Raw genomic sequence first — 16638 nt, forward strand, 5'->3', positions numbered from 1 at the left:
TGGAATATAAACTATAACGGAATTTTCCGCGACTAACTATACATCACACCGCTCATTGGAAGGCGGTAAACTCGTCTCAAGGGAAGTTTGCGTTTACAAGCAACGTTGGAAAATAGAACAATACAGATCTTACGGGTTCAGCTGAGCAGAGGTGAATGAGTGTGTGAGACGCGTGGCTGGCAAAAGAGAAAAAAAACCCTTACAGTTTGGAGAACCATGGTGAATAAACCCTATGGAACAGACCGACACCCAGGGATACAGCACGAAACCCTTAGCACCCTGTAGGCAATATCACGGAATAGCTATAGCTATCCAGGATTTGAGCATTTTTTCCGGACAAGTCGACATAGACTTCTATAACATATATCTACATTCGAATTAGCCAATTCAAACGGTAAGGGAAAGTGTGTGTGCATGTAAGTCAAAGAGCGTGCCGTTGAGCGAATACAAGAGAGCGCGCGCTTGTAATGCATGAGAGTGTGTGAAGAAAGAGGGTGGGGGGTGAGACCCCGCCGTGTTTTGACCCCCCAAACAACTCCCAACCTCCATCGCTCCCTCCATCCCTCCGCTGATTTAAAGCTTCATCGCTCATTTCGCAGTGACAGATTCCAGCCAGTCGCCTCAGTTGATGGACAGCGGGAGCGGCCAAAAAGCACGCTATTTTTCCGCACTTCACATCCTGCCTGCCCGCCGAACCCCGAGACACACCGTGCAGTCCAGCGCGCTCGCAGAACCGAAGCCGCAGCCCGTGCAGGAGAGTCGGGGCACGGCCTGACACGGAACTCGAACTACGCTGAATAGAGGGGTCTGTGGATACACCCCCGTTATCTGGAATCTGATTTTATTTACCCCGGCAAATATTATTTTATTTTCCAATATACGCACAACCTCTCTCATGCCTTACTCTGGCTGTTTTGTATTTGTATTTTTACTAGCTGGAAATCAACAATAATAGATTACGTCGGCTTCGTCCACTCTTTAAGTGACAAAGTAAAAGTGGCATTGTATTGATGTAAATTTTATAGACGATAGATTACATTATTTATCGCTGTTTATTATTTGCACCGTAACAATTAGCGTATACAGACTATATAAATATATAGAGCCAAAGCCGCGTCTCCTTAATCGGCAGTAAGATTTGGAGCACCTGTTCTTTATTTTAACATCTGTATAGTAAGAGGGACCGTATCATTTTAATTAGTTGGATTAGTTATCTGGATTCAGTTGGCAGAAAGCCTCAGCTGGACAGCCTCGACTGGAGAGCCGCTGTCTCGTCCTCCCCGCTACAGGATTGGCTTCCGTGTCGCATGGATAAAAGGGTAGGTCTGCTGTTTGTTATTGCCGCCGCTTTCACAACACCCACTTTCCTACGACTTATCGTGCTCATAACTGCGATCAAAAAATCTCGGTGTCCTCTGTTTTCCCACAATTTCTTTCATTTCTGTCGCCGTTTTTGTTCTTCGTTTTGTGCGACTTCTGCCCTTCGACATAGCAACCCTGTCTCTCCTCTGCCCCGTCTCCCTGCCCTCTCCTCCTTCGCCAGCGAATCGCTCCATGGACTGTACCCGGCCAATGACGGCTGCAATCCCGCTTTGAGTTTCTATCAAGCGGTAGCAGCAACAAGGAAGTGCCCACATTTCCAAGATATCCACAATTTTTTATCCATCACATAACTTATAGTGATAATGTGTGATGGACAGTGGTGATAATATTAATAGTAATAATAATAACAGCAACATTAAACTGTCACTTAAATAAATGTTTCTTATTGGATTGCTTTTAAATACTGTATCTCTTAGGCCAATTGATGTGATTCATCAATTACTGGAATACTATTACCACCTCGAATCACTTCCATTGAATATGGGCCTGCGTCTATTATGTTGTATAATTTCGTACATGATGGTATTTTTTAAAAAGATAAAAGCATCTGGGATAATCTGACTAATCGCTAGGTATTGTCTTGAAAGCAAGAAGCTATCATGCACTTTCAGGTCGGTTTTGTGTGTCCCGTGGAACTGGTTGGCGGACTGTGAAAGGACAGATTATATTATATTAAAATAATTTTAGAAATAGGTCTACAATGGATCGACGGTATGGAATGAAATGTATTTATTAGAGAGAAAGGAACATAAAATTATTGCAAAGCGGAAAAGATTCAGTGACCTGAGACGGGCAAAGAAAACGAGAGATATAGGGAGAGGCAGACGAAGTCGGTAAGTAGGTCAACTTTTTTGCTACATTGGGTCGGCGACTCTAGCCGAGTGCATTGCTAGACGTAGCTCTCTGCGGCTTCTCTCAGCCAACTGGGCTACATGTAATTAGTGTATAACAGCATTCAATGTCACTGTATTACAGATAATGTACAACTTTCTCATATATACTTAGACATCATGGTGTCGTCTTAACGTTTATTTAACAGACAGGATATTAGTGCCACTATTTCTGTAATCTTTGCAATGTTTCTAACCTAATCAAAAACTCTCAAATTTTAAACGTTTATTCCGAATATAAATTGCAGCAACTTTTCCAAACAGGTTGTGAGGTCAGCAGTTTTATTGATGGAAAAGGTACCTCTGGTGTTTTAATGAATGTATTTTTTTCGTGTAATTAAACCACGTAGAACAATATGCTATGCTATGGTCACTTTCCATGCTATTATTGATAGGCTACTTCTTAATTGCTTCTTTGTCCTTGCCTCCTTTGTTGTGTATTTAACTCCTTTGGTTTGCCCTAGTCTAAAAAAACTTTCACTGTGAAGAAAGCGAAATATGCATGTATTAGTCTCTTCGAATGTTAGTAAATTATGAGAAAGTCAACAATCACTATTGGTTTGCTTATTCTTAAAGTCTGGCAAAATGACTGAAGACGCAGAATTCTAATGAGTTTTTTTTCCAAATAATACATCTCAAAACACCTGGGACTTTAATATGTATTATTATATTTGGGATATCTAAATGCAGAAGTATGGCCATTTTGTTATCATCATCAGTGTAAGTAGCATTAGTTACAGTCACAGCTTTGTGCACTGAATATTTGTAAACATGGACACGTTAAGTGAAATTCACCACTAGTAATGTGAAATTTTTATATGCGATTGGTATGAACTTTTTTACTCCTACTTAATTCGAAGTAAAAATCGAAACAGGAAACAAAGCCATTATGTGAAATGTTTTATCGTTACAAGCATTAAATTGATTAGTTTGAAATCACAGAAAAGAAAAAGAATGATACGGGAGGCTGCAGTGGAAGACTGTGGTAAACGTCGTTATCACAGAACACATCGAAACCGCACCACTTTACGCGTTTTACATGTCAAGATTTCTTTCCGTCGGGCTACTATAGTCTGGCATTAGTAAATTTATAGTTTGAAGAAGATAACTAAAACAAACGTACTTTTTCCATACTATGCCCAATAGATACCTGAATTCGCAAGAAACTGAACATCTTTTAAATTACCCTCACGATAAATGTGTATTGCTTCTTTGACTTTGTAGAAAATGCACACTGTTACCATCAGCCATGTTTCCACTTTCTTTATAAGGTACAGCAAAAACATTTATCTGTACTTATACTTATTTATATATACTTTAAACATTAAGCGCCTTTATTTTCTTATCTTGTCTTATTCTTATCATGTCTTATAAGATATCCATAGTTAGAGTTCAACACTTATAATTCCATTTTCATAATAAGTACACTCGTCATGTTTAACATATTCTTTTTAGTAGCATATTCTAAAAAAGAGAAAAGAGTACAATTTTGCAATGAAATGTACAGCATTATATCATCTGCACAACACAAGACTTAAAATACCACAAAATCTAAAGCCACAATAGATTTTCGCTTCATTAACTTAAAGTGTGTGAGCTGTACGTATACACTGTATAATTATTATTATTAAACTAATATTATCAGTTTACTGTTAATGTATATTACCAGCCTTTGTGAAAACAATATTTATTTTGTAAGCGTCATCATATATCTTTTCTGGAGTTATAATAAAACTTTTATTTGTATCCTAGATTACTCTGCTTATTTATAATGAAGTTGAAGGATGTAAACTCGAATTCGAATACCAGTATTGTACTCGAATACCCTTTGTTTTGTGGTGTTTTATAATCATCCAGACAGAACCAACACGATGGCGATACTTTATATTGTTATTAAAGATGCATTGTTTTTATGGCACACATGTTCTACACATGTGTAGCGGTTCTCTCTCAATTTCACGCGACTCGGAAAGTACGAGAGAACTCGAGAACTTTGGGTCGGCGCTTTGATAAAGGTGACGAAGAGCGGCGACATTCGTGCAGAAACTCGATACCGCCTGCGCATAGACGGGCGCGTTGTCTGATATGCTGCATTCATGGTAATTATTCATTAAAGTTAGGTACCCCGCTAAATCCCCAAGCAGGTGGATTCTGCGAACACAGCGCTATAACGGAGTTTCACATTGCTGAAGTCTGCCTCCGGTATTATTGCTTCGGTTACAACCAATTCCACCGCAGATAGACGCGGTGAATTCGCGTTGCGCACCTCAACGGAAGAGTGTTGTGTGTGCGCACGGGGGTGTGTGTGTCACTTAGAGGTGTGACATACAGTATTCAAAGGAATACTTAAGTGTGGCTGCAGCGTGGACTGACAGAAACAGCTGAAGTGACTGCATTAATACTGTGTATCTACTGTCATTGCGTTTCGACTTTTGTATGCATGTGTGTACTGAGTGCCCTTATAGTGCGAGTGGGTAGAGCATGTGTGATCTAAGAGCTCATTGCCGGTTTACAGTCAATGTGTGTGTGTGTGTGTGTTTGTGTATGCGTGCGTGCGTGTCTTACTGAGCACGTGTGTCCCATTGCGGTTGTTCTGTACAGTGAGGCAATGCGCATGAAAAAAAATCGCACATCAAAGAGCCTCTAGTTGCCCTAATTAACAAGGAGGAGAGAAAATTAGCAGCAGCGAAGGACTCCCCCTACACACATGGTATTGAGTAAACTCAGCCTCGCTCACTTCCCCTCCTCTTTCTTTCTCTTTACAGTGTGTTCTCTCTGTCTCTTTCTGTCTTTCTTTCTTTCTCTCTCTCTCTGTCTCTCTCCTTCCACCATCTCCCCATTTCTGCATTCCTTCATCATGCCACGCGTCCTTTCTTGCTAATTCCATACAGTGTGCTGTTTTTGCTCTGTCAGGCTGAAATGAGACATTTTGTGGGTAAGCAGAAATGGACGTGCTTGGTTTTGTCGCAGAAACAACGGCGGTAAAACTGGATTCTTCAAACTGACCTCCTTAATCAAATAATTTACAGGTATGATAACCTTCCCCCTCTCTCTATATATTTCAGTATGAGGACCAGGTGCAGTACTCAGGGTCAGAGGGCATGTCTTTGGGGGGGTACAGAGATATCCAGGCTATGAGGTCACTGCCACCCCCCCAATATGGTCATCTTGCCGCAGACTCCCTGAAACACCATCGTGACCAGATCTATGGGTGAGCATAGCCTGACATTTTAACTCTCCTGCTCAGTGCTGACCATGGTGAATTACTGTATGTACGCTCACATATATATGATGTACATATGATGTACTATACATGTTGTACAGTACGCATTGAGTGTATATGGTGTGTGTGTGTGTATATGTGTATTTTACAGGGCATGCTCACTGCGTGAGTGTGTGTGTGTGCTTTGTTCAGCATATGCTCACAGTGTGTGTGTGTCCTGTCTGCAGTCACCCTCTGTTCCCCCTACTTGCTCTGGTGTTTGAGAAGTGCGAGTTGGCCACCTGCTCCCCCCGGGACACCACCACCTTCTCCTCAGCCACTCCCCATATCCCTGGCATGACCAATCACAGCGACGTCTGCTCCTCAGAGTCATTCAACGATGACATCGCTGCCTTTGCCAAGCAGGTGAGTGAGCGTGATGTTAGAGCACACCAAATAGCCCGAAAGACTAGTGTACAGCAGACTCTACATCTGTGCTAAAGACCCACTTAACTGTATCACAGATGTCTGAACTATAATTATTCATATTTTTCAGATACGCTCAGAGAAGCCCATTTTTTCCTCAAATCCGGAACTGGATAACCTGGTACGCCCCACACACACACACACACACACACACACACATACACGCTTGTAAGATTTTATGACCCTGTTTATTTTGGAATTGCCTCATACTCAACTGTTTGTGTCCCTCTTAGATGATCCAGGCCATCCAGGTACTACGCTTCCACCTGCTCGAGCTGGAGAAGGTACGCACATCCACTCGTTTTCACTCAGTTGCTTTCTGCACGCTGCCTTCATGAGCGTGGTCACGACCACCACAAGTGGAGCAAAAGCTGCTAAGCCCTTGGGATGTGTGTTAGTGAAGTCTCATTCCCCCCTGCGTGTGCCCCGCCCAGGTTCACGACCTCTGTGACAACTTCTGCCATCGGTACATCACCTGCCTGAAAGGAAAGATGCCGACCGACCTGGTGCTGGATGACCGGGAGGGCGGGTCTAAGTCAGACATGGAGGATTTTACTGGCTCCTGCACCAGTCTTTCAGACCAGGTGAGTGACAGACCAAAGATATATAGGCTACTAGGATCATGGTTTATGGTTAATGAAATGTGTTCAAAGCCCTGTTGATTCTCTTGGTTGAAAGCAATAGTCTGTAGAATACTGTTGGGGGATTTCATAAATCATTTAGTGCCATCTTTACATTTTTTGTTGACATATTTTACCTAAATCTTTCCAAAATTTAAAATGTCAATTTTAATCAACTTGATATGTAAAATGTATCGTTAGAAATCTAAGATAATAACAGAAAATGAAATATTTGATGCTTAGTTGGTCTTATATCTTATTTATGACAGGAAAAAACATACATTTACAATCAAGGTTATTCTTTATAAAATTGTGTTGTCTGTTCTAGGTGATAGTACTGACTACAAACCCTGCCTAAGTAATTCTTAATTTCAGACAACTGTATTACCATATTATGGATACTGTATTCTGAATGTGGTTGTTGATTCAACATGAGGGAATGGTAACTAAAAGACCCTGTTTACCATGTCATGAAACTGACTGGAGTTGTTAAATCCAGATTATAGCAAAGCTGTAAGAACTAGGTCTTATTGTTTTTGCGACTTGGGTGATAACTTGCTAGGGGCTGCAGTACTGTGTGAATGTGGCCCTGGTAACTCGGGTGAGGTGTTGCGTTGAGTCTGGACTTCTCTCTGTAGAACCCGTCTTGGCTGCAGGACCCGGAGGACTGTGTATCCACTCCCTCAGGTACCCCTGGCCCCTCCTCCTGCGGCTTGCCTTCACATAGCACCGACAACTGCAGCGACACTGGTACGCCACACACACAGACATACACACACACACGTGCATACACACACGCACACACGCGCGCACATACACACGGATGACAGAGTTTCCCAGGAACACTTGCACATGCACGCATACACACATGTGCACCTGTGAGCACACACATCTGACATACACTCATAAACACTGATACATGCACTCACACTGCAGTAAGCGCAAAAAGATATCAACATTTAGTGTCAGATGTGTCTTCATCGCAACATCTGCAGTTCAGCATTGTGTGTTGGCTGTGGTTTGTGTCTGCATACCTCTACGCGTACTGCTGGAGTCGATGTAATATTTATGTTTTGCTTGTCTGTTCTTTCCACAATCTATTTATGTCTGTCCTTTGTACTTTGACAGCCGATGTACCATTGTCCGCAGTTCTGCAGTTAGTGTATATCTGTCTGTATTTCTGTAGCCTGTATGCCTGTAGTTCTACAGTGTACATCTGTCTGTACTCTGTAGTATGTACACTATTGTCTGTAGTTCTGCATTTAGTGTATATTTGTCTGTACTGTAGTCTTTAGTAGTGTATGTCTGTCTGTGATTCTGTAGTCTGTGTACTGTCGTCTGCAGTCTGCATGTAACGGGCTGAGCGTCCTGTCAGGGCTAACGGAGTGTCTGTGTCCCTCTGTGTGTGTCTGCGCCGCAGGGGACGGGCTGGACACGGGCGTGGCCTCCCCCAGCACAGGCGAGGAGGACGAGACCGACCGCGACAGGAGGAACAACAAAAAGAGGGGCATCTTCCCCAAAGTGGCCACCAACATCATGAGGGCCTGGCTCTTCCAGCACCTGTCGGTGAGAACGGCAGGAAGAGGGAACGGGATTGGTGGGGGGAGGGGGCAAGGAGGCAGTTTAGAGTGGAGAGTAGCAGTGATTGATGGAGCGGAGGACTAGGGGGGGAAGAGAGCTGAGGCAAGGGGAAGGAGAATTAAATATTTATTTTTGATGAGAATCAATTTTATTTTTTTCCCCCCCGCAATGTGACAGTTATAAAGTGTTTCTGGGCGTTGCACAATTACACGCTCGGAATGTGAATTTACACCATTAAAGCACTCCCGAGCCGGATTGAATTGAGCTGTTAACAGGGAGCAAGAAGGTGAGCGGTTAGTAGTAGGAACAGTAACGAGTGTGAGATAATTAGCAGCTAATTGAAGCAGCTCTAACGACTCAGAGGGGATCTTAATTACCGACAGCACTGCCTCATCTCCCCGAGAGAGAGAGAGAGGCAGCGAGAGAGAGAGCGTCTCTTTTAGCACATGGTGTGTCTTGTCGTGCCAACAAAGCAGATTGGAATTGCGCTGGGATGCGGTTGCCTTGTCATTCAAGCTATTTATTGGACTGTATGATCATTCTGTTTTTAGTTGCTTGTGCGTTCCTTGGTTGGTGCTGCTTCGTCAGGTAGAGACCGCGAGCTGTGCTTGCTGAAAGTCTGCGTGGGCCTGCGTCAGCATTAAGCGCGTGGTTACAAATGCATGCCACTTCAGCTGTTTTCTCTCTCATGGATTTGCAGTCACTAGACAGCACAGGCTCTAATTTCTAACTATTCCACTCATTATTGTAGGTAGTGATCATTATAAACAGAATGGAAGTGAAACGCAGGGTTAGTGCTTGGTTGCCCATTGAAGTATACCCAGTTAATTCAGAAACATTGATTGGATGAGTTTGTTACCGTCTACAGCATGGTTACAGTTAACTTTCTGGGAAGGAGCAGTAAAAGACTGAAGTTGTGAAGCTGTTGTGTGATTCAGTCTGCGTCAGCTGCTGTTTATCACGTGTGGCAGCTGTGCTGAGCTCAGCCTTGACGCAGTTCTTTGTGTCCTCTCTCAGCACCCGTACCCCTCCGAGGAGCAGAAGAAGCAGCTGTCTCAAGACACCGGGCTCACCATCCTGCAGGTCAACAACTGGTCAGTGCTCGCCCGTCAATAATCAATGATCCTCTCTCCATTTACCCCTCAGCCGCCACGCTGTCATTAGCGCCGATCGGTAACGCCATCTGTAATCACTGGCCACTCCCGACACAATCAATAGCGTACAATCAATTATTACTCCGCAATCAATGTTTGTTTGTTGGGACAGTGATTTATGAGCTTCATGTAACAGGTTAAGAGGTTCCCAGATGTGAGAGGCTAGCTCTCCCTTTCGCTTTGGCACTCGCCCCCCTCCCTCCCTCCCCTCATGGTCCGCTCTGTTTACACCAGGTTTATCAATGCAAGACGCAGAATCGTTCAGCCCATGATAGACCAATCCAATCGCTCAGGTAAGAGAACTCTGCCACTAGAAATGCGTGTGATGTAGTTTCTGTGTAGTATGTACCATACATCTGTCATTTTTATGTTTCTGAAGTTTCCTTGAAGATTTTTCTAGCTGAGATGATTAAGTGCTTATTCGTTTGTGTGTGTGTGTGTGTGTGTGTGTGTGTGTGTGCATGTGCTCATTTTTAGGTCTCTCTTTGTCTACCTATTTTTGAGTATTGCTCGGACAGAATGCTCAATCAGTTCACCTAGCCAGTTTATTTCCTGTCAAATGCAGTAAGTCAACACTGAAATGTGTCTCAGAAAGCTCAAGCTGAAATCATGTGGATGACGTGAGTTTGTGTGTTTCAGGTCAAGGCGCCCCCTACAGTCCGGAGGGAGCAGCAATGGGAGGGTTTGGCTTGGAGGGACAGCCCCACCTGGGCATCAGGGCCGCAGGTGAGTGAGATAAAGACGGAGGAGGGGATGCTGAAAAGAGGTGGAGAGAGCAGAGACTAGTGGTTCATGCTTACACACCATACTGCTTCCCTCAGAATCTCTGATCAGGCAGCGAAGGGGTATAGGAAACCCCGTTCATCTGCTCACTGGCTTAGTGCTGATCAGAGATCAGCATTTTTATGGAGAACAGAGGGTGAGATGTCACTTTGGAGTATAGAAAGGACAAATATGTGAGGATGGTGTGGTAGGTAAAGAAGAAGATAGATGTGTGAGGGAACTGCAGGTGTGGTGAGGAGTGGGGCTTTGATGGTCAGATACAGGTCAGCCTCGCTCAGCTCTGTCCTTAACAGCGCTGAACCCACTGACCCCCAGCACAGCCACAGTGTTCTGTAATGGAGTGTTTCTGAGTAAAACCCCCACACAGGCAGCCTCATGTTGACTCAGATGGAAAAAAAGTACTTTCTGTGGTTTTTTCCATTGTGCACCGTGGAGCCTGGCTCTACGCACTCTCAAGCAGAGGAAAGGTGGTGTGTGATACAAATCAGAGATGCCATTGGCCCTGAGCCGTCTCTCCATGGGAAACAGGCACAAACTGGACAAAGATAATTGAATAAAATTTGAGAATGCTTTCATCTAATGTTGATTACAACATGAGGGGCATTCGATCCATCAGGGGCATTTGAATTGGCATCTACTCTAGGAAAGGTGCCCACTAAGAGTCCTGTTTCAGTCTGTAGTGTGTGCCCTAATTCCAGCATGTGTTCCTGTGGGTGTCTTTGCAGGGCTTCAGGGAATGGCTGCTCTGTCTTCAGAATACCCCGGGGCGGTCCTGCCCCAGCCGGGATACCCCCACGGCCCCCCATCTCTGCACCCCTATCCGCCCCCTCATCCAGCCATGCTGCTGCACCCGCCTCCCCACCCTCACCCCTCGGACCCTCTCATTGGTCAAGGCCTTGATATACACGCCCACTAGCCTGGAAGGGGGCGGGGCTCCAAGGGGGAGGAGGACACAGAGTGAATCTGACACAGCACACTTACATAATCCATAAAACACACACTGCTACTTACAGTAACGCACACATGTGTACACGCATTCTCAGATTCTGACATATCTGGAACACCACTGTACATAAAAATATTCACAAACATACATACACACACACACATACACACCAGTTAGCATTACCACTCATATACGAACAAACCAGGTGTTAAAGATGAACTTTCCCCTGACATAAATAAAACAAACCTTTCATCCCTTTGCACAAAAATGCACCAATACACTCCAGTCTTCCTTAGTACTTGAGCACTACGTTGACAGATCCACGAAAAACACTACCCTCCAAATTACCCCCACTGTTTTGATCCCCTTTCCTCACCCTAGCAGTTGAGGTCCCCTGTCCTTGTGGTCACTCACATCCCTCCCACAGTGTCCCCCTTAAGAGCTGCTCAGCCGAATGAACACAATGATGGCCTTACATAAGGCTCTTCCGGAAGAAGCAAACCAAATCAACGCCGCCAGCAGTTCCTGTCTCAGCCACAAGGGCCGGTGCCAGTTAGAGCAGCCTTTGATGTAATGCCCACTGCCTCAGTGTCAGGGCCCCAAGCCTCTTGGACTTTCAACAACTGTAGCGTGGGAGTGCCAGTCTTCCGCAGGGTGAGGCTGACCCCTGCCATCACCGGAGGGGCACATGAGGGTGAGACGTTCGGGGGTCACAAGGAGAGGATGGGTGGGATGTGTTCTGCACCCTCCTGGAAAGCCGCTCTCTGTTCAATCCCAGTCTTCCCGCCGACACCAGACTGAAAAGGGTGCGCCGACACACCCCGTGGGAACAGAGGCACGGAACGCAAGTGTTACACCATGACAGAAATCAGCAGAACAGTGTAAGACTGAGTGGAGGATCTGTGTGTCTTTCCAGCAATCACCACTATGCCATGTTGTCACGTATTATTTAATTTAATTGTCCTTTTTTTTAAATGTATTTTTGTATATATCTATATATCAGAGACACAGCATCATGAAGGTTCTCAAATCATAATATTTCAGGGTGCCGGTGAATGTGGACGCATTAAACATGTGACATGTTATTTTGCTTTATGTTTTTGGTATTTGTTGTACGTTGAAGCCTCCTTAAAGCACTGTGAGGTAAGAGAGGTGACCAGCTGACTGCTGCCTGTCCGTTCGCGCGCGAGTGATGTCACGCGGTGGCCCGAGCGCGACCCTGCGAATGTCTTCCGAATGCGGTCCGCCCGCACGGCCGAAGAGTCCCTCTGATCTCAACCACAGCCACGCCGCTTCCGTCTCCACAGAAACAAACACGCACACGCCGCTGTTACGTAGGGTCACGGGCACAGTGCTTACTCCAACCCCTCCCACACGAGGTACAACCCCTCCCCCCCCTTCCGAGTCCCTCGCAGACAGGGGACAGCCCTCTTAATTCCTGTCCGGTCACAGTGCGTGGGGAGAGCACTCGGCAGGAAAGTATGGGACGTTTCTGTAATTTGCGTCTGAAGTGAAAGGATGAGCGCTGCAGGAAGACTCAAAAGAGGTTGGCTAGAAGACTCAAGAGGTCGGCTAGAGGACTCGATGGAAGTCAGCTGGAGGCTCAAAGGACGTCGGGTAGAGGACGCAGTGTAGAATGGCTGGAGGACTCAACGGAAGTCAGCTGGAGGCTCAAAGGACATCGGGTAGAGGACTCAGTGTAGACTGGCTGGAGAACTCGATGGAAGTCAGCTGGAGGACTCCGAGGTGACTGCTGAAAGGACTCAAAGGAGGTTGGGTAGAGGACTCAACAAAGGAAGTGTGGATGTGTCCATAGAGGACAATGGAGCCCCTGTTGCCCTTGTGTCTCTTTCCTGTGATAAAGAACTTATTTGATTATGATGTTAACGGTTATAAATATGATGATAACATTAAAAAACATTCTTTTTCAGACTTGTCCAAACTCGCTTCCTGTGAAAATGTGTGTGAATGCCATATATATCTTGTGAGCCCTCCGTTATAAAATGAGATTGTTTAATGAGTGCTTCAAACAATATGCTCTTAATACAAGACGTCAAATTTATCAGAAGACATTCCAAGTAGTTTCTCACAGCAGCATATACTTCTATAAATATTTCTGAAATTATTTGCGTTGGCGTTCTAGTAAATCTTAGCTCTTTCTTTTTTGTTAGTGTTTCCCTGTTTCCTCCTCTCTTTCTTTGCTGCCTCATGCTCATTTTTCTTTCATCCTTTTCTGTATTTCATACACTTCTGCCTCTCTCTTGACCTTGCATTTCTTCTTCTGAGCCTTCGCCACATTCCTTCCTCTCTGGCTCTCTTCCTCTCTCTCTCTCTCTCTCTCTCTCTCTCTTCCTCTCGCCTGTCATCAGCATTCCTCCCTTACTTTCCTCATATCCACTCCTTGTCTGCTTCTCTTGTTGTCTCTCTCTTTCCCCCAAAGTTCAAATCCAAGCCAAGGTAATTATTCATTGAATGTCAAACATGAATTCGGACATATTTGGCCTGGCCTTTCCCCCTCTGTCCCCCCGAAACCCCCCCCCCCCCCCCCCCTCCCCCCATCACTCCTTCACTCCCTCCTCACATGATGGATGCAGCCTGCAGCAGAGGTCAGAGTTCAACTGGGGGTCAACAGGAAGTGGCCTCGCTCTTTGACCCTCGGTGGTGACCCGAGACAGGCACGGTACCCTCCACTTAAAGTCTTTTTCCTGTTCGCACCCCCCCCCCCCCCCATCTGTTTGTCTGTCCGTCCGAGTTGGGGCTGTCGCTGTTTGACGTTGCTTCTGCATCGCAGTGAGACAAATCTCCCATCTGCAAAGGCGAAGCACAGTTCCACTCCAGACACTCTGAGTAAAAACCCACCGCACCCAGAAGTGTCACAGACCCAAACTGCATTAGCACTCTCAGGTGGTAATGAGCACAGAAGTAGAGGTGTGAGGTGCAGATGAGGGACAAGGCCAATGAAATGGTGTTCACAAAAAGAGGTGTGAATGAGGGGTACACTTATGACTGTAGCACCAGCATCAGGGCTGAAAGACTGCAGTATATCAGGGGAGGAAAGAAAGTGAAACTCTCCTGTGTGTATATGTGTGTTTGTGTATGTGTGCTTGTGTGTGTGTGTGTGTGTGTGTGTGTGTGTGTGTGTGTGTGTGTGAATGCATGTCGAAATGTATGTGTATGCAAATATGCTTATGTGATTTTTTTACATGTGTAGCTTTATGTGCATGTAAGCTTTTGCAGTCATAATTGTGTGTGTGTGTGACTATGCATTCACAGTTATGTAAATGTCTGTGCAAACATGTATGCATTTGCATTTACAGTTGTATGTGTGCTGTACAGGACATGCTCATTGTGTGTGTGAATGCATGTGTCTGTGCTTATGCGTGTTGTGCAGTACACATACACTGTGAATGTATATATGGTGTGTGTGGGTGTGTGTATGTGTGTGTGTGTGTATATGGGGTATAATGTTTATTTCTGTGCCGCAGGGATGTGTGGTGTCCTATAGTGTAATACAGTAACTGGATGATATGTGTCTGTGTCTAAGCCAGTAAGTGTGAATATGTGGAGGGATGTGTGTGTGTGCATGTACGTGTGTGCGTGTGCATGTGTGTTTTTGTATGTAAGTGTGCGATGGGGTCTCAGTGCGAGTGTGCGTGCTTTTGTATGTGAGTGTGTATGTGCATGTGGAGCGGTGGGGAGTTGGGGAGGAGGGAAGCTGGGGATCATTAATCATCCAATTACACACCTGTCAGACTACAGACAAGGGAGAGAGGGCGGAGAGGGAGGGGAGGGGGAAAGAGAGAGTGAGAGAAAGGGGGAGACAGAGGCGGGGGAGTGGAGGGAGGGAGGGAGGGAGGGGGGGTGCAGCTATTATACCTCTACAGTGCACCGTGGCTTAAAAAGACAGAAAAAAGAATGGGGACAAAGACACAAACAAACAAAAAAGAAGGACTGGGACAGAAAGAGAAAAGCAGTGGAGAATTGACACATATGGCGATATTGGATGAGCGATGGTCAGCTCTCTATCAACGCCCTAATGCAACATCCGCCAGATTGCTCAGCGGCCTCTTTAAATAAGTCATAATCAATGAACTACATTTTCAGAGATTTTTTTTTCTTTTGTTGGAAGGGGGGTTTGGGTGGGGCTCTTAGCTTGTCCATGTTGGTAATGTGTACAATGTGTGCTATATTCAAAGCAAGAAATGGGGGTGTTGGTGTCAAGCAAAAAAAAAAGGGTTCAAAAATCTTTCCATTGTATGTACTGGGATGTGATGCAAAATAACAAATTGCGTAGCTACTTTATTATAATTTCAATTTTACCTTAATATGAAAAGTGATTACATTTCAGTCACTGTGTTGCTTCACACCACCAACAAATAATTTGCTATTTGTAAAATAAACATATTCAATATCTATCATATACAAATACATAGTTATATTGCATAGAAAGTCTATATGCCTGTCTATGAATTATTTTCAGGTTTAATTTAGGTATTTTGAGTGTTAGAGTGGAATACTGGAATTGAGAGAAAGGAGACATGCATGGTTTGAAGACAAGACCAACTGGTAATATTAATATCACCACGGTGATCCTGAAAAGTAATTTATGTCTGTGTATATGAAAGACAGATAACTCCAGCTATACAGAGAACGTGAGACAGACAGAGAGACAGATATAGAGAGAGAAAGACAGAGAACACTCTTTGTCCTCTATAGGAAGAGTGTGTCCCTATTCTTAGCTGCAAGCTCTGACTGGATGCCTTAGGCTTCAACCATATGTGTATTCACAATCTTACATGCATGCATGGGCCATATATCTAATTTATGGATGTACTGTATGTTTATTATATTTTAATGCATGCATAATATATCATGCATATATATTGAAGTACTCAATCATGTACGTAAAAAAACGGTGTCCCTCTATTGGTTATGTATTATGGATCTGCAAGTTCAAAATGTGTTTCTAGTTGTATTTGCTGGATAAGGTAGACAATGTTAAGCAGTGCCTCTATGATCTAAATGCAGAATGCGTGCCAGATGCTCAATTAGGCAAATTTGGTGGCCCATGTCATTTGAAATTCAGAATACGGTGCTTCCATATGTTTTGGAATTTATGTGAATACATATGTGTGTGTGTGTAAATGTTTGTGCGCAAAGAAGGGATTCTGCATGAGCGAGCATCCAAGTGTGTTTGCGCGCGGCGCATGTGTGTGTTTGTGTGTGTCAGGGATTCTGCGTGAGCGAGCATGTGTGAGTGTGTGTGTGTGTGTGTGTGTGAGTGTGTGCGTGCAGACTGCATTCATATGTGTAATGAGAAGCAGAGTGTTCTCCAGGAGGGATACAGTGGGGCAGAGGGCATCCTTACAATGTTCCTGAGTCCGCTGGGGGGAATGGACTTTACGCAGTGTGAGAGAGGGAAAAGAGTGTGTGTGTGTGTGTGTGTGTGCGCGCACGCACGTCTAGTGAGCTTGCACATGTATGTAATGAGTGTGTGTAATGAGTGTGTGTGCACATGTGTATATGTAATGAGTGTGCATGCGTATGTAATGACTATGTAATGAGTGAGTGTGTGTGTGTATGTGTGTGTGTG

General features: G+C 44.7%; 1 protein-coding gene across 3 annotated transcripts; it reads left to right on the forward strand.

Annotated features, from left to right (window-relative positions):
• Window positions 1-890: 890 nt before the first annotated feature.
• meis3 (myeloid ecotropic viral integration site 3) lies at window positions 891-12441 on the forward strand. 3 transcript variants are annotated; one of them, XM_036536422.1, is made up of 12 exons: window positions 891-1319; window positions 5339-5484; window positions 5724-5901; window positions 6032-6082; window positions 6195-6245; window positions 6396-6545; window positions 7220-7331; window positions 8002-8147; window positions 9180-9256; window positions 9551-9609; window positions 9956-10042; window positions 10825-12441. In XM_036536422.1, exons 1-12 carry the CDS (start codon window positions 1308-1310, stop codon window positions 11013-11015), a joined length of 1260 nt encoding a protein of 419 aa, XP_036392315.1. In that variant the 5' UTR covers window positions 891-1307; the 3' UTR covers window positions 11016-12441. The 3 variants fall into 3 exon arrangements, with proteins under 3 accessions (XP_036392315.1, XP_036392317.1, XP_036392316.1); XM_036536424.1 differs by having other exon boundaries at window positions 7220-7268; XM_036536423.1 differs by lacking the exon at window positions 891-1319 and adding an exon at window positions 5147-5208.
• Window positions 12442-16638: the final 4197 nt, after the last annotated feature.

The sequence above is a fragment of the Megalops cyprinoides genome, chromosome 9, assembly GCF_013368585.1.
Source record: "Megalops cyprinoides isolate fMegCyp1 chromosome 9, fMegCyp1.pri, whole genome shotgun sequence".
NCBI classification, from domain to species: domain Eukaryota; kingdom Metazoa; phylum Chordata; class Actinopteri; order Elopiformes; family Megalopidae; genus Megalops; species Megalops cyprinoides.